The 25,214-nt window shown below is 38.5% G+C and overlaps 1 protein-coding gene across 4 annotated transcripts in view; it reads left to right on the forward strand.

The window, feature by feature from the left end:
• Positions 1-25,214, forward strand: part of CTNND2 (catenin delta 2) — a 645,018-nt gene that overhangs the window by 484,321 nt on the left and 135,483 nt on the right. For all 4 annotated transcript variants that reach the window (XM_057428749.1, XM_057428750.1, XM_057428752.1 and 1 more), the window contains one exon: positions 12,438-12,651. In XM_057428749.1, the coding sequence (XP_057284732.1) occupies positions 12,438-12,651 (214 nt within the window). The remainder of the gene's footprint in view (positions 1-12,437; positions 12,652-25,214) is intronic.

Here is a 25,214-nt window from a genome sequence, read left to right on the forward strand (position 1 = left end):
ATTCTGCTTGCTGCTGTCGTGTTGTTTTCAGTCATTTTGTAACATAGAATCATAGAATAGTTAAGAGTTGGAAAGGACCTCAAGATCATCTAGTTCCAAGCCCACTGCCAAGGGACACCTCAAACTAGACCATGTCATACAAGCCTCCATCCAAATTCTTTCTCATCTCACAAAGAGACTGAATCGAATCACAAGGTGACTAAAACATTATTATTTTATAAAATGGTGGGCTTGGTATTGAAACTATGCCTTAGAATTTTTACCCCCCACACTGCTTCACACTTCTTTCATGTTCCTGGCTCCATGCTTCCCCCCTCAGTTAATCACACTCCAGGGAATAGCCAAATGGACAACCTTTTGCCCACTTTTCCCGTATGTTCATCTTTAAGGTACATTTTCCTATGATAATAAATATAATAAATACTCAACAGTGATTATTTAGAGCCAAAGCAACATAAATTTTTATTTTCTTTTAATCGTTAACTGCCCATGCTTCATATGGATAAATGCAGCTTCTCTGCTGTTTTCTGGACTATCCTGTTTATGGAGTCCACTGCAGTGTCTGCAGACATCTTTAGGATACGGAGTTTGACCTCTATTTTCCTGCCATTTAGGGGCCTGGCACTGGTCTTCTTGTGGGCTTAAGGGTGTGAGTGAGGTCTTGAACAAAACATGTCTCTAGGCCTCCTCATTACCTGGGTTTAGGACTCGTTTCTATAATGTGTGCCTTGGAGGAGATGAGAATACTGCCTAAAGGTTTCTATCTTTTTCAGCTCTGGGCATCCAGAGTTTCCCTCTGAATGAGTAACCGCATAGAAGAGAATTTTAGGTAATAAATTCAATTAGCCAGAAAATTCAGATGTGAACATCTGGTGATAATGCTTTTTACACAGTTAGGAGGAGGGAAAAAAGTATCACTATTAGGTGTGCAAGATGAATTCCTTCATGCCACTTTCTATGGTGTGCAGCAAATGCAGGAAGAGCATTGCACTGCATTGTGAATCCCCGTCCTCCGGGCTGACAAAAAAATGTCCCGTTTTACTGAAATATTTGTAGAAGCTGTATCTTTTGTATTTGAAAATATTAGGCGATAGGGAACTAAAGATAATACACGCTGAAAGACAGTGTCATTTGACATAGGTAATACGATGTTCCCACATTTTGAACGGGCAATAAATATATTTGCAACTTTTTCAAGCAGTGTAATGTTCTACTATATGTGCTATGGATTTCTTTCTATTCATAACTCTTCTGCCAGTTGCTTCTCTGATTTATTAGGCTGATGTGTGAATGCGGAGGATTACTCTCCTATTGTAGAGTGTAGTTTTTTATTACTGTTCTCATCATCCAGCAAGCCACAGTAAGACTTTGTTCACTATATATAGAAATAAAATAACTTAGATCGATATCAATATCTGTGATTTGATGCTTTCTCAACATATCCGTGCTAAAAAGGTTGGCAGCAAATTGATTTCAATAAGGTGAATTGTAGCCCTCATAAAAAGGCCATGCCAAATGAAACTCCTAAGGTAAAGACAATCAGGTGTGCTCCAGACTGTGTTTAAAAATGCAGGGTTGGCTATTACTAAGCTACCAAGAATGGCTGCAGCAGAAGGCACAGGTTTGTAGAGGCATAAGGGCATCTAAGGCTTTAAACTTCAGCTGCCTACCTGTCTGTTCAGCCGCTGCACAAAACTGTTGGAAGTTGCTTGAAGCAGAGAATCCTTAATGTAATAGCAGAGTAAATTCATGGCAATGCTGCTGAAGTCAGTCCTGTTCTTCTAAGGTTTACACTAGTGTAACTTAGAGTGTGACTCATACCACATAAGGCAAAAAAAAATAAAAATACTATACATATACACACACTTATGACAGATACTTTTTAATATATATATATAATTTTCCTTATTGAACTGTGGGTATTACAAAGTACATTAGATATGAGGCGGGTTTAACTGTGCTGACTTTCACTCCATTTATAATATGCAAATGGAGAGACAAAGGGAAGATTATGCAGTGCAGCTTCACACTGGAACTCTTAAATTACAGGTCATAGTCGTAACTGTGCCACAGTCTCCCTTTGTGAGCTTAGGCAAATAACTTTATATGCCCAAGTTTCTGTTAGCAAAACTTCCTACCAAAGAGGAATGTTGTGAGAATGTATTCATTAGCTTTAGATGAAGTAATTTGCCCCAGAAATACTTCAGCTTTAAGACAGAAAATTCTCATGTGACTGAGAGATTCTGTGGTGGCCAATATATCAGTTATAAGGAGAGAATACCTATTGTTTAAATCGCAGTAGAGAATGTCAGAGGAGCAGAGGTCATCTGGGGCAGTATGATGCTTGATCTAATAAATTGTTAATGTATTTTTAATCTGAGAAGTAGCACATTGTTCTGTGATGCAAGCTGTGATAACTATAGCAAGTATCAAAAGAGGATCTTCTTGAATTTACAGTTAAAGCTAAAATGTCAGTTGGAGTTGTTCTGTTGCTTGCACTTTTATAACTGAGAAAAAAGGAATTTTCTGTGGTCTTACTGATGACCACCTCATTCCAAAGTGCTGTTTGTGTTCACATTGATTAAATCCCACTAATACTGCGCTTAACTGAGTATAGATAGCTGCAGCTTCAGAAATTTTCATCTGGTACTAAGCTGATGTCCTCTGTTAGTACTAGAATGTTTGAAGTACTGACCTACTGCATTTGTCTAAAAATCTTACTTTTCCTTTACATAAAAAAAAAAATTGTTGAATTTTCTGTATTTTGTTTAACTTCACTAGGAATCTGGTTATAGGAATACCAGGATGTTTTTAGGTGAAGTATATGTGTTGGGTTTTTGTCCTCAATAATAAGCGTAATCTTTCATTCTCAAATAGCTTAATTCTTTTTAAATATTAGAAAGTAAATGATCCATACCCTTGACATTAATCATCATTTTTCATTTAACTTTAGACAGTACTAGTTCAGTGCCTGAGCAATGCTAATGTCTTTTTCATCCTAAATAAATATTACTGTTGCATTATCTATAAAGTGCACACTGCTGAAACATCTTAAGTATTGTGTCTTTTTTGAGTGTTTTGAAAAGCAAAGACCCCAAATTAAAATCAAGCAATTGCATACCTTCAAAGGGCTTTGGCTTCTGTGTATTTTTCCCAATTTGTGTGTGTTTGTCAGTGTTATTTTATGCCCCCAGTGATTCAGAAGCTGAAAAGGTTGCTTAATGCAGGTCAGTGCCGATCTGTTTATTTTATGAGATACTGTTTTAACAGTGGGATTGAAAATCACTTTTCTGATACCTTCACTGTCAGACAAACACTTTAGGTCAGCTCTACACCTGCCATTAGGAGTGTTATTTGGATGATCCCATGCACTCTTGAGGTTTAGATTCAGGGTAGGATGCTTGTGATAGTCTACAAATTGAATGTGTTTTAAGAGCATTAGGGTAAACTGCTTCACTATTACAGATAGCTTGCACCTAGCTGGAGATGTTTTTAGTAAAAATAAAATTGTGCTAAAACCTTGATTTATAATAGACATAGCCTTCCTACCAAGCATGAAAAACAAAATGTATCATGGTGCAGAATACATTAAGACTTACTGGCTGAGAAAGCAGCACGTTTATTCATACCTTTTCAGGGCAATTTTAGAACATGATTTTGAGTCTCCTTCTGTACAGAATATGTTTTCGAGTCTCTGTTAACCCCACGCATTGATCCCAGGATCTCAAGAGGTCACTTAAGAGACACAGGGGAAAAACAAATATATACTCAATAACATAAGACTACAGAAAAGCTTTTGAATATCAACCTCATGCTGTGCATCCTTGTGTTGCACAGTCATTCTTCGAAACACCTTCCTGATTTCTACGGACGCAGAAAAAAGATGCCCTTCCTTCTGTATGCCCTGCAGTCTAGCACCCAGGGAACAATTACTATTTAACTTAGAGCAGAACACTGTATATGTACCAGTGGTTGAATTTATTTTTATTTTGCCTCCTCACAGCTTTATGTTGCCTTTGCGTCTGATCAAACAAGACAAAACCATTCTTAAACACGGGACCTAGCATCCAAACCCCGATTTAGATTCCTTAAACAAATTAGGCTTCAGAGCTAATGCAGCAATTTGCATAACATTACACTATATTTTAAGCTAAAATTGCTCAGCACTTCTTTAAACTTGCCACAAATTACTTTGCTAATGAGACTAAATTACCCTATGATGTTACAGGTAAATTTGTCTGCAATAAATCTCATGTGCATTTGCAGTGTACGGATTTTGTATTGTCTACCTGCTGTTCCATAGGCACATCAGAAGAAATAGTGGAGAGGAATTAAAAGTTTGAACCAGTACATTTATCATGAGACATATCGCACTAAATACTATTACCATATTCTGTTTTGATAGAGATTTGTTTTCTTCCCTTCAAATCTATTTTATGTTTTATGAATCAGCCCTCTGAAACTAGCTAGCAATGGGGCTGCCTGTCTTTAAGACCCTCCTCTGAAAAATCACGGGGTTTTTCCTCTTAGATGAAAGTTATTTAGTAATGTAATCAAGGCAGAGATAAGTAACAGAGAGCTCTTATGGAGAGGAATTGCAGTAAAGAAAATCTAGAAATATAATAATTTCATGGATACTGTGTATCAGTGTGGTCAAGTTGCTGTGTGGGCAGTGTCCTCTTGTGCTTTGCTGTAGTCCCTGGTCTGCCTCAAACCATAAGCCTGAGAGGAGCAGGGTGACCGTAGTCAAGAGTGTCTCAGAAACACTACACTGCCTGCCACTGTCTAAAAATGCTCTTGACATTTGGTTCTGTTAATTTGTAGTTTCTCCTTTCCGCACCCATGGGACAGAACTGTTGAGAATCCATTCGTGCGTGAAATAATAGGCACTTACTCTGCTAGTTAGAAACCCAGCATCTAAGAACATTAAAACCAATTATTACTAAAAATTTCCAGAAGCAGACTTAAATTGGATTGTCCTTTTAACTCGGGCGTTATTGGATATATACCATCACCTGTGCTAACAGTCGGTTATTTTTTAGCTCCGTTCCATATGTTACACAGTGGCATTAAAATTAATTCCGTGTGTTTAAACATTTGTATTTTGGTATATTGAAACTTGCTTAATAATGGAAATGTCACAGAATAAGTGGTGGATGATACAGTGTGTTATGTCAATTAAGCTGGTAATTAATATCTATAATGTCAAAAAAGCTTGATTATTGTTAGATTTCCTTCACCTTCTTTGGATGAAGAGTTACTCAAAAGTGATTATTAAGAAAATTGTGTAAAGTAAACATTTAACCATGAATTAATCTTCAAATTAAGGCTGTGGAGCTGTTAATAGTGGAACACTTAATATCTTATTGAGGAGATTGTGTTATTTTAAAAACACATTTTATCACTCTGTCAGCCTCTAACAGTTTTTGCCACCTATTCTTAATCTTCTTCTGTTTCCATTATATTTTACTTTTTAAGGCAGGGTAGTCAGAATTAAATGCAGAAGAGGATGTTCCAGTTATACCTACTGGCAAAATTTGAACAATATCTCAGATACCCACTTGCTGAGTATAAATAGAAGAGGAAGGGTGTTTTGGTTTCTTTCACGGCAGTATTTTTAGGCTGTGTTGGAATAGTTCATTATCTAACAGTCTTTGGCTAAACTGTTTAAAACTTGAAGCATCACTTTTCTTCCTTTTTGTATCTATCTCTGATTTTTACAGCCTTCCAGGAGATGAAATAGACAATTTCCAGTATGCAGTGATTGAAAGAAAGGGTTTTGGTTCTCCACTACTGGGAAGAATAGAATATTTTTTATTTCAAAACTGATTTCGGAACCACAGCAATAGTCAAAACAGCTATTATCTTTGCTCTGACTTTGCTTCTGCTGTTGCAAAGCCATAAGCAATGGCCAGATTCCAGGACCAATTTTCTCATACCTTGATAGGAAGAAAGATCACTCACCTGTTTTGTTCACATTTGAGAAGTTGTCTGTCTTTCTACCTGTGAGAAAGTAACACTTTTGACTGGTGGAGCATGAATTCTGCTTGCTGGGACAGTCCTTGTTATCCTCACTTTTCAGGCAAAACTTCCCCATCCCCAGGGAAGGAAGCCAGCTGGGTTTTCAAAACTGATTGTTAGACTTTATCCAGAGCCTGGAGGAAGTGTGGCTTCTGTGCTGAATCACTGACAGGCAGCATGTTTTGTCAATTAAGGTCAGGGACTCTAATGCTATTACTGCTTACATCTGACACAGTTTTAAGCTGTGTTATAATTTGTGCAAGCTTCAGCATGCATTTGTCATGGCAAGTGGAAGGTAAACTAAGAAGGCTACAGTATTTCCTACAATACTTACCCTTTTTTTTGTTTGTTTCTGGAGAGGTCTCATGTTCATAAGTCATCCTGCTGTCAGTTCTGTTTAGACCACAGAAAGTGTCCTTTGACCAGAGTAGTCTCAAAAATAGTAAAGCTTATATTCAACTAATGTAATACAAAGCAAGGAGAATATACCAAGAGCTGTAAATCTAGACACCTTTCCTGAAGGGAGCTAAGTATTCCTCAAGAGAAGTCTTTGAATTGTTTTTTTTACAGGGCTCTGTATCTCATACTCTGATTCCAACATATCCTATGTATAAGAGTAGCATTCGAATTCTACATGAACCATCTCCTCCCATCCGTGGGATTAGTGTTAGCAGTCTTTAGAATGATTGGGACCAAGCTCTTAACTGCTGCTTGGAAATGGAGCAGGATGTGTTACAGCATTGCATCAGAAGGTGAACACTTCTCCATTAGACCAGCTAAACAAGCTAGCTGGTGTTTTCTCTTGTTTTGTATCGTTCTGTAAACAGAGCAGTTCCTTCAGCAGCCCATCAGGGAGCTCACAGACCCAACCTTTGGTGCTGTCTCTTGTTCTGTAGGGTTTGCATATATAAGTGTGGTATATTACTTCTCCTGTCTCATCTTTGTTTGTACACTTTACAGCTATTGACCAGATGTCCTCACGAAACAGGTGTCCTTACGTTTCAGGTGTCTACATACCCTTCACATCCCACATTTGTTGTTTTTTTTCACATATCTGTCCAATCTCTTCTATTGAATTAGAAAAGCACACTGGCAAGTAATTCATAGGCTAAAATCATACAGTAATCAAGTATATCTGCATTGTTTCAGACATACCATCAATGTATTATTGACTTGTTTTGCCAACGCATATGCTTCAGACTGGTCACGTGTAACTCCTGGTAGATTAAATATCTAACAGTCCACTGTCATGGAAAATTTGTTGTGGTAAACACAATTGAATCAAAGGTCAGCCTTGAAACGTATAAATTCTGTTTCTCAAAGGCTCTTTGCATGAGACATCCAGGCTGTCCTTATTAGGAACATAATTAACATTTTCACTGCCTCTAGCACTGCTCTGAACCCCTTTGCAAGTCCAAATTCATCTCATATCTGCGTAGTGTGAATACAAAAATGTTATCAGATGCAGTGCAAAAACAACCTTCATACAATGCCAAAGGAAAAGACTGGTATCAAGCTGACATGAGTGCGCCCTTACTGGTCCGTGGACCAGACAGCCTGGCACCTTTTCCTGTCCTGTCTGTGTCATGACATCATGAGACTTGACCAGAACAAGTGCTTCTGACCAGCAAGTAGACAGTAACATTAGTAGTGGAGGGCCAACTTTAAAAGGAAAATTTACAAATTTCCTGGAAAAAGAAAACACATGATCCATCAGATGAAAGCAGCGTTGTGCATTCTTCCATAGAAATGGTTTTGTGACAAAATTCATGTAATCTTCATTCTTTCAGTTTTTACTTTGATAGGTGTAACTTTACACTACACAGAGTAGATTCCTTATTTATTAGGAGAGCTCAACAGAGTTCAGGCTCATGTGTGCAAGGATTCCTGGTCCTGATGGGATATGTCATACGCTCCATAATGACATGTGTGAAAGAGCACAACCTGTTTCATTTATTTAACACCTATCCAACAGCATCTTCCAAAGATGTATGCAAAATACTTCTAGTGAGGGGAAAAAAAAAAAAAGGAAAGAACATTCAGAAATTAACACTGTCCATGGGTTAAAAGAGTCACGACAAACATCACAACACTGATTCACCCAGCATTTCTAATGCTTTCTAGTCTGCTCCTCTTTTCCATGTTTGGTTTAGGAGGAGACAGCTTAAAAAAGGGGCACTATATTCAAAACAGGGAAGATGAACTTTATGATATGACTGGGTGAACTCAGTTGTGCTGCAGAGTTGAAGGTCATCCTTTTTACTGGAGGAGTGGCTACTCTGGTATTGGTCTATGTGAGGTCACAGTTGGCCTCCTGTATCTCCTGTTTATTTGCTGTTTGTTTATCTCCTGTATCTATGCTGTTTATTTGATTGTAGTGGGCAAGCAGTCTCCATCATATTCTGTTTTCTTTTTTTGTTACGTAGCACCCACAAGGTGTCAGTAAATATTACTTTTTTAATTTTTTTTTAAATTCAATTTTTTAAAAATGTTCTGTTCATATAAACTCAGGAGAGAGACCAAAATATCTATGGAAAGTCCTTTGGGGAGAGGGATTTGATGCCCCATTGGAGCATATTGCTGCATATCCACCCATCCCAAAGACATTTGGCCAGTAGCACTGCTGAACTCACTGAAGCTGTGACAACTTAGCTTGTCTGAGATCTGCCCCAAGAGACTCACGAGGTCAGAATTGTCCTCTAGACTGCAGCTCTTAACTACATAAAGGACTTGAACAAATAATTTCATGTCAGTAGAATCTGGTAAAATCCATCAGTTTCACCATTTGTCAGGCATAGTTAAACCTGCTGGAGAATGTAGTATTAAACAGCTAGATATATGATGGAAACACAAGGGTGGGGTCAAACTTCTGGTGAATAATATGCTATTGGAAAAGTAAAAACAAAACCAGACAGTAGTCCAGATAAAGAAAGCATCAGAAACAGCTCCAGTTCTGATAAATCTGCTTCATCTCTGCCTGCATGACACAGCTACTTTGCCAAGTCTCTGAGCTTGGAAATTCAAAGGAAGCTTGGAAAATAAATCTTGTCTTACCCTGGTAAGAATAGGTTCGTTCCTCAGTAGAATTAAAGAAATTTTGTCAAGTTAGGTAAAGCATTATGTAACAGCCGTTTCATTTCTGTTATATTACCCATCTTTTTTTCAGACAGAAGTGCATTTTCGATGAATATTTAATGCTTTTTCTTTTAAGAAAGTATCTTTGAATCCCTTCAGTCTGCTGCTGACTTCATGTTCCCAGGAGAGGAGCTGCTACACGAGCTGCATGCTAGTGTGCTGTCAGATAGCGTGACTGAAAGGGAAGGTGCAGCTCAGAATGACAGCTGAATGGGGCAGAACCACACATCTTCCCTTAGAAATGAGCAGAAGATAAGAAGACTTGTCACCTGAGTGCGTCCACTGAGATGGTAGTTGCCTGTGTCCAAGAGGGAGAGTGGGAAAAACAGCAGATGCATGTTGTGCCTCAGAAAAGAGGCAAAACCTCTTCAGATGAGCCTTCAGATGGCACCTTCAGATGAACTGTAGAACGCAACAATTTTTGCTACAAGTTAATACTGTTTCTCATTCTTAATATTTTTTTAGCAGTGAAGCAATTAAAATATTCATTCAGCATATTGTGCTTTAAAAATATAATTCATGAAGATCAGCCGGCATGTTTTCAGTCGTTGCTGATATTACTCATCACACCAGAACAACTTGTGTATTTTTTAGCTATGTTCTTTCTTCTATCAGATCTCATCTTTTTTCAGAGGTTGAAGTGTGAAGCTCAGTGATTGATTCACCTTTTGTAGAACTGATGCGTGAAATTTTGTTTCTAGTCTGATTCAGTAAATGTCGTCTGTTTTGTCATGTGGGTGGTTCTTCATGTGCTATGCTTGCTCTTGAAAATCTGGTTAATAGGGAAAGCAGATGCATTTTAATCTGAAGATTAAATGGTGATAGATTGTAAAAACAAGCAAACAAACAGGCATTACACACACCTACCTCTTTCCCTGATAAACTTAATAAATTTTCCTGGCCTGGAAAGGAGCAAATTATTTCATTGCAAGTCATCCTGATCACTTCCGTAAAGTTTTGACCAGTGAGATGTAGTGCAACACCTTTTGACCACTTTCTCTGGTTTCTAAGCTGAAAGTTGTTACAGTTTCTCTGAGCAGCGGAAGCATAGATTCTCAAAAAGATTAATGAACTTTTCTGCCTGAAGCTGATACATTTTACAAATGTTCATTCACATTTCTGGGCGCTCCATGTGGCTGGCCACTGTAGTCTTCTACACCTGCATATTGCTCAGGAAGTTCTACATAATATTCTGAGAGCAGTGCCTATAGAAGGGAGAATATCTTAGTTTATCTTTAAACACTATGCCGTTGACATTTAGCCCAAAGCTGTGTTGTAACTGTATAGACATTAAAACATTTTAATTTAATACTGTTACATCTCAGTATATACACTTTTTAACTACAGAATGGCTCTATTACTGGGTTTTGCTGTTACTATGAAAACATGATATGCCAGACAAACCTCTAGAAGGAGAGAACTTCTGTTTTATCAGTGAGTAATTTTGATCCCTCAATTTTGGAACCTCAAAGGCTGAATCATTTTTAAGTTTTTACTTGCAGTGAATCATAAAATCATTTAGGTTGGAAAAAACTTTTAAGATCATCAAGTGCAACCATTAACCCATCAGTGCCAAGTCCACCACTAAACCATATTCCTAAGCACCACACCTACACGTCTTTTAAATACTTCCAGGGATGGTGACTCCACCGCTTCCTTGGGCAGCCTGTTCCAGTGTTCTTGGTGAAGACATCTTTTCTCATATCCAGTCTAAACCTCCTCTGGCATAACATGAGGCCATTTTTTGCCATCCTGTCACTTGGTACCTTAGCAAAGAGACCAGCCCACCTGACTACATCCTCCTTTGAGGTAGTTGTAGAGAGCGATAAGGTCCCCCGAGCCTTCTCTCCAGACTAAACAGCCCCAGGTGCCTCACCTGTTCTTCATAAAACTCGTGCTCCAGATCCTTCACCAGCTTTGTTGCTCTTCTCTGGACCCACTCCAGCACCTCAATGTCTCTCTTGCAGTGACGGGCACAGAACTGATCACAGGATTCAAGGTACAGCCTCAGCAGTCCTGAGTGCAGGGGGATGATCACTGCCCTGGCCCTGCTGGCTGTGCTATTTCTGATACAGGCCAGGATGCTGTTGGCCTTCTTGGCTGCCTGGGCACAAGTTGGCTCATGTTCAGTGTCCGTCAGTCAGCACCCCCAGGTCCTTTTCTGCCGAGCGGCTTACCAGCCACTCTTTCCCAAGCCTGTAGTATAGCATGGAGTTGTTGTGACGCAACACAACTGCTTTACAAATCATAAACTTTCATTCTGAAATTAAATGTTTCACCTTTCCCTGCAGTTTTGAGTCTCTGTTTTACTGTCCTAGGCATAATATTACTAGAGGTGGTAAAATGATCAGCTGAAGTGTCTGGCTTGCTTTGCACCTTAGCCAGCAATACACATGGAAAAACTTTCTGGCAGAGATGTCTATGTAAATTACTTGAAGCTAAAACATTGTACTCTTTATATTATTAAAAATCAGTCTAATTTCTTGAAATGAGATTCAAGACTAGTTACTGTTTGAGGAGCAGGTAGTGCCAAAGAACAATAAAGATGGGTTTCTTGCAAACAGATTTTATAATAAATTGTTCTTAGTATTCCTGATCTTCTTGATCATTTGCCTCAAACACTTTTGTGCTTTTTCTACAGTGATATTTTGTGTGAGATACCGCATTAGAAATTTATTTCGTAGGCTGCATTTAGGAATGAATGAGGCTTCTGTTCCTGCCTCACTTAAGGGTCTCCCTCAATCATGATAGAACAAGCTTCCTGTGATGTATCCGTCATCATTGTCTTTATGTTTCTGCAGGCTTCCTCCTTTTCCTTTCATCTTTATTTTTCCAAATTTTGTTGATACAAGATTCTTACAGAGACTACAGTAGTTGCTCACATGCCCGGGAATTAAATGTAAAAGGAAGGACTCCTGAAAACTTAATTACGTTAAGTGCTTTTCTTTGTTTGCTGTAGTCTTGCGGTTTTTCCTGTAGCCTGTGATGTGTTACACTCTGAAGCAAACCTTGCTGAACAGTGAGAAACCTTAATGGGGCAACACTCCTGACTAAGTTTTGGCTGCTTTTACAGAGGTTCAGGTTTGTCATTGTACAGTTATGTTGCCTCTGAAAAAATAATAGGAGGAATCAAAGCACTGTAACATAGCAGCTTTGCAGGGCTACCAGCATACCTTTGATGACCCATAGCCTCATAAACCACAGCTTAATTGCATTGGGTAGCATATATAATACCTCTGTTTGTTCCTTAATTTTTTGATTGTCACTTTGGCCTGTTTCAGATAAGAAGACAAGGCGGAATACAATTACTGGTGGACCTATTGGACCATCGGATGACAGAAGTCCACCGTAGTGCCTGTGGAGCTTTGAGAAACTTGGTATATGGGAAGGCAAACGATGACAACAAAATTGCTCTGAAAAACTGTGGTGGTATCCCAGCATTAGTACGGTTACTCCGCAAGACTACAGATTTGGAAATCAGAGAACTGGTCACAGGTTTGAATCTTTCAATATATTTTGGTCAAGCTCTATATAGCCCCTGCAGGGACAGTTCTGTGCTGCATGTCAGTTGCTCCATCAGTAACTCTTTATTCTGTCACCACCTTTGCTGTAATAAAACACTTTCAAGCCCTTTGGATATATGTAATGTATTAATAGCTTTATTCAACATCATGCAGACAGTTTACAGATGTGGGCATGGTTTATGCTTATGGTTGCTGGTCACTTTGTCCTTGGTTAGCCATGAATGCTCTTGCAGGAGATATGCTTTGTACACAGATAGGTTGTGGTGGGAATCCTGCTTGCTCTCTGTTCTCCCTCCTGTCTGGTAGGGCTGCACATACAGAAGATGTATTTTACTGAATTTTCTTAAAAGCTGTTGCTCATTTCTTTTATATCCTGTATAGTGAAAAGGCAGGGGATTTGCCTTTCCCATGGTTCTGATAGGAAAATGGAAAAAGCATTGGACAAATGGAGCTGTTGGAGAGATGGACAATGTCATTTTCTTAAAGCTTTTTTCTGAAACTTGATAGCATGCTATGTGATGTCTATTAGACACAGGGTATGCAGGCTGTGACGGAGTCCATTTCTTTTCTTGACAGAGTAGTATCTGATCTTTTGAATTTTCTCCCTTTGGAAATTCAAGTTGAAGTGGTTTGTTTAGTTTAGTTTTCGGAAATACAGGAATACTGTCAAACAGCACCAATCTGAAATGTTTGGAGATTTTTAACCCTTGCTCCCAAGTTATCCTATTTAAAACGAAAAACGAAAGTTTGTTGGTTTGGGTTTTTTTTTACTTTGTGATTTCATTCTGTTTGATTGCTATTATCAGTGTGGTGATTAATTTAACGGTACAAGTATAAAATCTTAAGATGTTTTAATATTCCCATTTTACAATACTTGTATTTCCATTATATTTTCCTACTAAAATATGCAAGAAAAGTTCTCCTTTCTGTCATAGAAGCATTAGAGTACGCACTGTCATCCTGCAGAAATTATTTACCCTTGCAGATCAGGCCTCATTTAGGATACAATTGATCAGATTATTGTCCTTTGGTTGACTCCAGGTTCCTTCCTTTAGGGCGTCTGAATAAACTGCATGGTGCTTATTAAATGTAGATTTTTATATTTAATTTTGTTTCTTAGTTACAACACCTATCACCTCATACTTGTTAGGTGGGATTAATGGGCCAGAGGTACTGGGTTACACGAGCTTGGATGGTGCTTCCTGCAGAGTGACAGAATTACTGACACATCTAATAAAGTGTAACCACTGCTTCAGATTCAACATACTTGTTTGTCTCTTGATTATGTTGCCTGTGTCCTGGCTCCAGGGAACATTCTGCCTGTTTATTCTGAGTAGTAGGTGGCAAACTGCTAATGAACATCAGCACTACACCTCTGCAGCACTTCCTGTGCTGTCTATAGACAGAACACATAATGTCATTAGGTTGTTTGAAGAAAAGGTACTAGGCTACAGTTTACATTCCTTCCATTGCATAGTATGTTGTTAAATTTTCCTGAATTACCGCAGAAAAAAAAGGATGTGTGTCCTAGCATGCCTACAAACTGTTACTAGCAAGAAGAGTACCTGATCCTGACCATCAGTGGTAGGCAGTAGCCAGCCTTTGTACAGATAAATGCAGCTTCCAGGGATGGTGAGCATCAGGAGTGCTGGACACCTATGAAAGGGGAGCAGAGCAAGATGGTGACCCTGAGGAATGGAATCAAACTCAGTGATGATATTCCTGGGCCTGTTTTTGTGTTGGGTTGTTTTTTTTGTTGTTGTTGTTTTTAATAGACACTACATCTCTGGAGGCCGGTGCTTGCCCTGGATGGGGTTTGTGCCTTTCAGAATGCAAATAATTGATCCTCGCAAACCTGGTTGTGGTAGTGTTCTGCAAAGCTCTTTTCCAAATCACGGCTCATAGCTGCACCTCTCATCTTGCATCACTTAGGAAACAAGCTGGAACTGCATATCTGAATCAGCTCTCGTTTGCTTATTTGTAAAGTGTTGTAGTGTGACAGCTACCCCAGTTAAATTCCTTCCGTCTGTTCTTTCTGTGGAAGGAAAGATAGCTCCTGCAGCAGCTGCCTCAGTAAGGAAGAAGTTTGGCTTGGTGATGGGCACAAGAGAAAATAAAAGTTTCCATCAGCCCTCCTGAGTTGAGGTGGCAAGAAGGTAATTATTTCACTAGTGTCACCATAGCCTGAAGGAAGTACTGAGAAAATAATAGCAAATGTGTGGTTTAGGAGTGAGTAAACTTATACCTTGAGCCTTTCCATCTCATGTTCGTTGTGTGTCCTGTCTACATAAAAACTGTTCTTATTTGTTACTTTTAGAGAGGTCATAAAGTTCCTGCCTTAGGAATTCATATAAGCTCTGTCATCACCACGCCTAAATACTTCATCATTTGTCCTCAGAGCTCTTCTCTAAGGTGGGGAAGCATCATTATCTTGGTTGTACAGATGGAGAACTGAGCCTATCAAGTCTAAATAACCTGTCCTGAAATCTGGCAGGACAAAAGGTGTGAGTCACTCTGAGTAGCCACTCAGCTGCAAGGGAAGAAATAGGGGCAGAAGAGGTTTTTAGCAGCTCAATTTGTCTGAACAGCAGCGAAGCATTCATCGCCTGCTCCAAGTACCATGAAGCACACACCCGCAAGAGTTGAAAGTTATGATACTAGTTCGTTTCTCAAACATGCACATTTTCTTCCTTCATGTTGCTTCTCTCTGGGGAGACTGCAATTTCAATTTCCAGCTATCTCAAGACTGGTTTTGGAAGGGTATTTGACCCTGCTTTCTATCCTGGTAGCTCCTTGCTTCTCAGGATTGCCTTCACAATTTGTGGCTTTTCCTCTTTTCCAGAGATTCTTTTTGCCATAATCTCTCCAAAACTGAGTTTTTAATTTCTTCCTTTATCTCATGTTTCTCCTCTTCAGTAGCAGAGGTCTCAGGCTAACACTGGGAAAGCTTACCATGCTCAAAATTTGGATTGTGCAAACTGAACCTTATTGCAGAGTTACAGATTCAAGGCTTTATGGGGAGCAAATGGTTTTGGAGAAGCTCCCGTGTAGAAGTCACTAGGGAATGTTGCTGCGTGGCTGTTAGGAAATTAAACTGTGTTAATGTACAGGAAATATTTCCGAAGATGCTGAAAGATTATTCTTCCAGAAACACTTCCATAGTCACTGTTGTCTATTAGAGGAACCTGGATAAACTGAAGTATACCAGTAAATATATACATTTATGCAGAAATTAAATACTCTGATAGAGATTTCAGCATGGCCTATATTCTCTGGTAATTTCCAGAGACTCTGGGAGAACCTGAATTACAATGGCTTGTTTCATATAGGTCTGTAAATGAAAATAAATTGGTATAAGTTGGATGCACCATACTTAATTTAGCCATCTTTTTGCCCCAGCGCTGTGCTGCTAGTTCCACAGTAGCTCCTGTTAATGGGAAAAAATAAAAGCCTTCTATTTTAAAATAATTAAATGTTAACACTTTTCTAATAAATATAAATAGATGAGAACACAGTATAAAATTAGCACAGATCCTGCAGATGGTAGAAAAAATGTTTTCACTTGTTAATAATGACAATGAGTGGCTGATTTCTGATTCTCTTGCCTTTCCTGAGTTAATTACGAACCCTTCCACAAAATTCTATTTTAGCTTGCTTTCTGTTTGTTTTGCTGTCAGGAAAAATAAATGACTTGAAAAATGCGAAGTGTTAGCAAGGATAACACAGGAATCCCTTTGATGTCTTGTGCGGAAGGTAGAGGTCAAGCAGCTGTTTTTAGATTCAGCCTACACTTGCTTCTTGTTCCATCAGCTCCTTCTGATAACTAGGTACCTGTCTCAGACAGAATGTTTTAAGCTGCCATTCTTCTCATTTCGGTAAACAAAATCCATCACAACTAGAAACACAGCTTCTGCCTGCAAACAGTAAGCTACCTCAATTAGAAACAACTCCTTGTGAAGAGGCCCCTTATATGACTGTGTCACCTGTTTTCAAACTGTATATACCATATTTGATTGAAAGGTAAAAGTGGATGATCCACTTTTAGAAAGCACATGATGATAAAGAAATATAGGTATAAATAATGACAGGGGAAATTGATTTTTCCTGTGCTTGCAGCAAGGCTGCTGCCTTTTTTGGTTGACATTAAGGTGTCAGAGATTTAACTGTTGTCTATTGAAAATATGTAAACTATGAAAATCATCACATTTACGAAAAAAGAACCACAAAGGCAAACCAAAGCCAACTAAACATAAACTATCTGACACTGTACACATAAACTGAATGTAAACAGATAGACATGGACTCTATATATTTTGTTCACATATTTATTCACTGAATCAAAAATAATATGTTCCATTCCTGCAAAAAACTGTAAGACGTTTTGTACATAGCATTCCTTTCAAAGAAGCACTAGCTGTCCAAGTGTATTTGGCCCATTGTCAGGTCATACTGGAAAAAAAATTTCATTTACTTCCCAGATCTGGGATTCCAGTATTCATTAGTATTGTCTTTAATTTCAGCTGTGGCCAGTTTCTGTTTTGACTCTGTTGTCACCTCATGTTATGCAATGTTATTATGTAGTTGTTATACCTTCCTGTTCGGTTTAATAAATGCCACATGTTTTATAATGTGGTATTTATAATCTTATTGATAGTCTGTCAGTGTTACTGAAAGCAATTATATGTTGTGCTCCTTGTATCTATCTGATTCGAAGTAACCACTGCAGTTTAAACTTTGTTTTGATTGCATACTGCTTATTAGTATGTGCATAAATTGTTGGCAGGTTGGTCAAGAAACTCCAGAAGGTCCCTTTGAGCCTTGCAGGTGTCTTTGCTAATCAGTGTAATTGCAAGTTAGTGAGCCTGCAGTAATGTGTGAAGCAGGTTTAAGGGAGTACTCTGTTTAAATGGCCCTTTTGGCCGCCTTCAGTGGAAGACTAATTATAATTTTATGTGGGGTTTTTAGGTAACTCTGTGCAGTTCTTTAGAATTTTTAACTTCTGAACATTAGCGATTCTTCTTTTAGGGGTTCCCAAAGTCATATTCACATGGCTGCTGTTGTTTGCTCTTTGTGATGGTGTTTTCTAATTGGACTTCGTAAGATACTACACTTGTGATTTCTTGTATAGTAAATCATATTTAACAATATTATGGCAAAGGGCTGACTATTTGCTACTTAGGATCTTGAAGCAGTTTATCAATTTAATAATTTTCTGCAAAAGTGCCCTTGACATTAGCTTAGTAACTGGAGTGTGTAAACACAGATGTGAAATTTTATTGTGATACAAACATTCATTTAGAGGTGGTAACTATTTGTAACCCTATTTCTCTTTGGAAATTTGATTTGAAATTGAGTAAAGGCTGTTTTATCCCGCACTGAGGGGACGCTCCCACAGATTTAAGTAAACAAGAATCAAGCTCCTCCATGAGTTGCATTCTTCCAGTATTTCACCTTGATGTAATTCTTAAAATATCTTCTAAGATGTAATATCTTAAAATACCCTCTTGGTTTTTGGTTGTTAGGTTTTGGGTTTTTTCTTTGCAGGTTTATCGGTTTAATGTGAGGTGTCCCTGCCCATGGCAGGAGCGTTGGAACTAGATCATCTTAAAGTCCTTTCCAACCCTAACTATTCTATGATTCTGTGATTCTATGTCATTCTAGTTTTGATCATACTGAGTATTCCATTTCTTAATTGTGTTCAAGTTTTGTCATGGAGCAAAGCAAGTATAAGGAAGCCTGTCCAATGGAAGGCCTAATTAATTGGCAGCTTTAAATATTTAGTGTAAAAAGACAGGTAAGAATTTAAATGCTTACAGAAGGTTGGTTTTGGAACCTAGAAGAGGATTTCATCATTAAACTAATTGAAAATTAGGTTATAAAGATGTTAAATGTTTTAGGTTCAGGTACCTATCCTGGGTATCGTAAAGTTTTCAAACAGACAAGTTGAAAGTCATCTGTGTGCTGAAATTGTGGTGATGGCCTAACCATGCTAATACTGCTGCTACAAAGTTGACATAAATTTGCTTCAGTATATGCTTAGCTGAGAAAATAAGACTGCCAAACATAATTTGGGGCTCATAAGTCTCTGTAGTTAAAGAAAATGGAGACATGGAATAAATGCAAAAAGTATACGAACGTCTCTTCAGATACAGCTCTGTGAATTAGCTTCTCTTCCTCCCCCAGCATCCAATCACTGTGTCCTGTCAAGTCAAGGAAATTGGGAAAGTTAAGTGTGGAGATAGATAACCGCTAGCACAAAACACAGCTTTCAGAAATGTTTGTTTTGATTTTTGACAAGAAAAGATGCTTATTTATTTCTTGCTTAGTTTCCCCTCTGCAGATAACAAATTATCTGTAATAACCTTAAACATGTGTTTCAAGAAACTTGCCAAGCACAGAGGCTGGTGACCTACAAATTTTAATCTTAATTATTTTTAAAATAACAGATTTAGGCTCAGATTCACAATTTTCAAACCTGCTTCCTTATGCACTAAAATTGGCTTGTATTTTTTCAGCGCCTTTCCTTAAAAAGGGAGATTTGAAGGGTCTAAGTTCTTTTAAATCTTTCCTACTCTAAATGGTTGTAATTTTAAGTACAGTGTCCCAGCACAATCAGTTTTAAAAGCTGATTAAATCTTTTGTACTAATTTACTTCTAATTAGGTGTTTTAAATAGCAGGTGTTTTAAACATGAACAAAATTATTTGTGTGCTGAAAATTCTTAGCTGTTTACTCTGGATTAAAGCCAGTGGCTGAATGAGGAATCACATACTGTAGTTTCTTCAGTATTTCTTTCTTCAAGTACAAAAGCCTTTTCAGTTCCCAAAGGTTACGTAATACTTTGATTCCCTCCTGTTGCTTGAGGTACTGTTAACCAAGGTATTCTTCAACCTCTGCCCTGAATTTTGTGAACCAGTGATAATTTCATTTAAAATGCCAAGCTGTGAGATCTCCTGAAAGTCTCAGATTGCCATAAAAACAAGAATTTCGTAACACAGTTCAGACTTTTCCTACACTAGTTTATGGTTCCTTCCTGTTACATTTAAGATCTTGTTATGGGGAAAAAAGGAAACCAAGGATTTGTTGATCACAGGAAAAATGCTTGTTACTGCTGCCGTGATAGAACTAAGCTTATGCCACGCAATTATGCTAAGCAAAAGCAAAACAAATGAAGCCACCTGGTCTGCAGAAGTGGTTGCTAGAGTTAATCAAGCCAAAGGTCCAAGTGCCCCAACCCAACTTCAAGTAACTCAGCTTCCGAGATCTCACCAAGGTAATACTAATCCTCTGTCCTGTTTTTAGCAATGATAACGGCATGGTTACTGGGCTACCAGGCTACTCTGCTTTTCTCACCCCAGTAATCAGTTACTTTAGGGTTTTACAGAGAGTCTTTGAAAATCACTATTGCATCACCATAATTTTTAGAAAATACTTAAAATGCCTGTTTGCACTTCTCCAGACTAATTAGCTGGCATTTCACAGGCAGTGAATGTGTTGTAACAAGGGACAGCCATGTAAGATGAGCACTATTTTACTTTATAGCATGATTCTGCAGTCTGGCAAAATTTAGATTTTAGTATCATCCACAGGAAGCATCATCATCATATCTAAAAATATGATTTGCAAACAAATTAAGAGCAGGAATTAATTGGCAGTTTAGAAAGTCTTCCTATGAATCACTTACCTGAGACACCAGATCTTCACAGCCATTTTCTTTGCAAACCAGGAAGGAAAGAGCCCATACAGCTTACACTCATAAGTTGCTGGGAAACTGATTTCCAATATCTAGGCTATGACATCTTCAAGAAATTCCAGAGACATTCAAAACTCATCCTATTTATGGCTCATGTGTAATGGCAAATCTGAAAGTAATTCAATAAATTGTGCAATTTTGCTTCAGAAATGATGCTGTCTTATCAAATAACAGTTACATGAACAATATTGACAGTTACTGAATCATTGTATACAAAATCTATTACAATTTACTGTCTAATTACAAAACAGTCTCTTCCCCCTTTCTCAATATGCTCTCACTATTTTGGCTCTGAAAATGTGTAAAACCACTCATATGATTTGTTGTATTCATGAAGTCATTCTCAATTTTTCCTGAATTATCAGATTAACTACTTCAGACCCTGCTGCTCCTTGTTAAATACAGAGAGGTTTTAAAAGAGACACTTCCTAAAATGCTAAAATGATTCCCGAGCACATTCCCACTCACTTGTCCTGAATTTGCTACGCTCAGTCCCAGCACGAAACCCAAAGTGGTCCCTTTCTGCTCTCCTTTTCTCCATGGCACTGGGATCATGGCCATGAATGAATCACATGAACTTCTAAATCTGAATGGGAAATAACTGTTTTTCTCTTGTACTATCATTGAGATGCATCTTCAATGGAAAATACATTCAAGTTGTCTTGAGTCATATGGCAATGAAACCGATTTCATAACTTGCTTTTTGATACACCACATAAATGGTTTTCGGCTGTTTTCTTGTTTTGCTTTTTTTACTTTGGTCAAATCTAAGTTCAAGAGGAAATATCAAACAAGGCTATCTGGAGTGATAAATAGGTGACATCTGTTGCAGCATATGGCTTGACATAACAACTGTATTGAACTTTTTTAGCAAGTAGTAATCCTTTGGTAAAAATCAGCTGGGCATGTAATTTTGATGTCCCTGCCCAAGTGATGGACTATTAAAACACTTGCAGTTGAAAACATTTCAAACTCTCTAGTTTGAAATGCTTGGCATTTGCAACACAAAATACTTGCATTTTATTATGAAAATAATTTTTGTTTAGAAAAAGATCTGTGTGTTTCACTTTATTTGCAAAATGAAAATTTGAAGATCTGCTGAAATATTTTCACATCATAATCATAGAATCGTAGAATAGTTAGGGTTGGAAAGGACCTTAAGATCATCTGCTTCCAACCCCCCTGCATGGACAGGAACACCTCAGACTAAATCATGTCACCCAGGGCTCTGTCCAACTTGGCCTTGAACACCGCCAGGGATGGAGCACCTGGCATGGTTAAACTTCATAACATTGGCATCAGCCCACCTCACAAGTGTGTCGAGGTCCCTCTGGATGGCATTCCTTCCCTCCAGGGTATCAACCGAACCACACAGCTTGGTGTCATTGGCAAACTTGCTGAGGGCGCACTCAATCCCACTGTCCATGTCAGCAACAAAGATGTTGAACAAGACCGGTCCCAACACCGATCCCTGAGGGACACCACTTGTTACTGGTCTCCAGCCGGACTTTGAGCCATTGACCACAACTCTTTGTGTGCGGCCATCCAGCCAGTTCTTTATCCACCGAGTGGTCCATCCATCAAATTGATGTCTCTCCAATTTAGAGACAAGGATGTCGTGTGGGACAGTGTCGAACACTTTGCACAAGTCCAGGTAGATGACATCAACTGCTCTACTCCTGCCCATAATAGAAGGCCACCAAAATTAGTCTACAGGATTTCCCCTCAGTGAAGCCATGCTGGCTGTCACCAAGCCCCTTGTTGATTTTCATGTGCCTTAGCATGCCTTCCAGGAGAATCTGCTCCAAGATTTTGCCAGGCACACAGGTGAGACTGACTGCTCTGTAATTCCCCGGGTCATCCATTTTCCCCTTCTTGAAAATGGGGGTTATGATAATGAAATCACTTTTTTTTTACTGTGGCCACTAATTGTTTTTGCTTATAGGTTGAGAGCCAAACCTCCCTTTTTACTTTCCAAATAATCTTATTTTCAGTACTATTTTTATCTTTGATAACAACTTTAAGATTTAGCTTAATAAATCAGTGTTTCCTCTTTTTTTCTTTTTTTTTTTTTTTTTTTTTTTTTTTTGGCAACTGTACACTGAGCTTTTGATTTTGCTGTAACTGCAACCTTATAGATAGAACTAACTACCTAATGGGTTCTTGCAAGAAAGGAGTTTGGTACCAAGAGCTGTAACTGGATGTTCATTTTGAAGTAGAACATTTTCGTTCTCTGTATTAGGGTCCGTTACCAAAAATATGTTTGGATTTTGTGTGCTAGAAAAAATTCTTCAGTAAAAAGATAAGTAAGCATTGGGAAAAAAAAATGTTTCCATTCATATATGTATCCTTGTTTACTAATAAAGTATTTAATTGGGAACGGGATTGCCATTAGTCATTTCTGAGGATGAAATTTTGTTTGAAAACAGTTGATTTGTTTTTTTCCTGAGTTTCTCTCACTTAAAATTAATTGCTTTTGATTTGGCTTCTGTGTTCCATGGGACCAGTTTCATTTCATCAGTTAGGAAGACAAGTTAAGCAGGAACCGCTGGTGTTTCCACAGTAATTGAATCAGCTCTTGTAGTAATTCCTCTGCTGTCTAACATTAAAGCTAATAACTGTCTAACATTTTTGGATGGCAGTTCTGCCCTTCCACAGTTACATATTATTTTAAAGTGTACATCAGAGAGACAGAAGCAATGTTAGGTCAAAATTCAGTCCCGTGAGAAGAACACAGACTTTTCCAGTTAATGCAATAGCGTTTGGACTAAATTTGTTTGCACGCAGTATTAAAATTGACTGCTCTTTTTTATTTTAGTAAGACCTTAGATGTAATTTTGGAATTAAAGGAGCAATAATTGACAAAGACTTAGCCATTCAGAGGAAATGTTTATATTTCCTCTATTATATGTAGTCCACTCATGTACTTCATGTAGTCAACATCACTCTGTGTTTGTAATTATTCTCTGTGGAAGTTTTTGCTTTCTAAGGCTCTGAGTGGCTACAAAGGCAAAAAAAAAGTCTGGCTGCAACTTCACTTACTGTTTCTTAAACTCCTGTCTGCTTATGACTTTTCCTGCAACCCAGCTTCTATCAGCTTGCACTTTTCATGGGTCATCTTATACACAGATAGAAAACCTCTCTGTGCATGTAAATAAGAGAATTACAGGAAGCTGCATAGAGATAATTCATTCAGTAACTAGAAGAAAAATTATTTCAAGAAAATTGGCGAGAATTACCCTCTGGCATACCAATTTTAAACTTATTTTTACAGGGTACATTTAAGGAGCTGTCTTAAGAACTGTGAATTGCTCAGGTGCCAGAATTCAAATCAGTCACTTGTTTCCTACAGAAAGTCTGTTACCCAGACCAGTTCTTCACCTTGACAGCTGAGCTGGGTGTGAAGTCTTATTGTACTTTGTATTATGAAATGCTGTGGTTGATATTCAGTATCTTTATAACAGAGCTGCTGTAATACATCAGGAGCCCACACCCTGCTGCCAGGGAGCAGATCCAGCTCTGCAGAGCAGCATTACAATTACAAGGAGGTCCGAGCATCAAAGGTGCAGTAACAGCCAGCAAATGACTTTTCTAGCACTTGAGAGCTTGGAATAGAAGATGCTTTTCCTGAGGACTTCAGCAAAAGATCCCTTGTGCTCTGTGCACAGTATTTAGCTCTGATTTTGATCTTAATTGTCATGTTCATAAGGGAAACTCCCCTTGTGTGCCTTTAGCATATAAGCAAAAAAAATTCTCCCAGCTCTGCCAAGTTGCATTCTGCATCAGTCCAGAACCAAACTATTAAATTAAGATGAAAAAGAAAAGCCTAAATGACTTGGAAGACTTTTAGATTTTTATTTGTACAAGAATACTGAATAAACAAAATCTTCATATACATTCAAGGTTGGCTTAAACATACCAAATTGGGAAGAATCGGTCTTGTTTCTCCCACTAAGATTTGTTTACTTACAGTCCTTTTACCCTCTGATTTATTTGGCAAAGTACATCTTTTGAAGCACAGTAAGAAAAATAAAATACATAGTGGCAGTGTGATGGGGCAATGCTTTTTGAAAAAGCTGACTTTTCCAGTTTCTTGGTTTCTGCTTATACTTTTAGTCTTAATTTGTTCTTAGAGGCTTCTTTATCGATATAAAAGTCATTAAAAAAACTCATAAAAAGTTTGGTTGGTATGCTGGAGGGAAGGAATGTCATCCAGGGGGACCTTGACACACTTGCGAGATGGGCTGATGCCAACCTGATGAAGTTTAACCATGACAAGTGCAAGGTCCTAAACCTGGGTCGGAGCAATCCCAGGCACAGCTACAGGTTGGGCAGAGAAGAGATTCAGAGCAGCCCTGTGGAGAAGGACTTGGGGGTGTTGGTTGATGAGAAAATGAACATGAGCTGGCTTCAGCGTGCGCTCGCAGCCCAGAAAGCCAACTGTATCCTGGGCTGCATCAAAAGGAGTGTGACCAGCAGGTCGAAGGAGGTGATCCTGCCCCTCTACTCTGCTCTTGTGAGACCTCACCTGGAGTATTGTGTGCAGTTCTGGTGTCCTCAACATAAAAGGACATGGAACTGTTGGAACAAGTCCAGAGGAGGGCCACGAGGATGATCAGGGGACTGGAGCACCTCTCGTATGGAGACAGGGTGAGGAAGTTGGGGCTGTTCAGCTTGGAGAAGAGAAGGCTGCATGGAGACCTCATAGCAGCCTTCCAGTATCTGAAAGGGGGCTATAGGCATGCTGGAGAGGGACTCTTCATTAGGGACTGTAGTGATAGG

Source organism: Pezoporus wallicus, unplaced genomic scaffold (assembly GCF_028554395.1).
Source record: "Pezoporus wallicus isolate ANWC-B61680 ecotype Strahan unplaced genomic scaffold, APGP_CSIRO_Pwel_v1 contig_6658, whole genome shotgun sequence".
NCBI classification, from domain to species: domain Eukaryota; kingdom Metazoa; phylum Chordata; class Aves; order Psittaciformes; family Psittacidae; genus Pezoporus; species Pezoporus wallicus.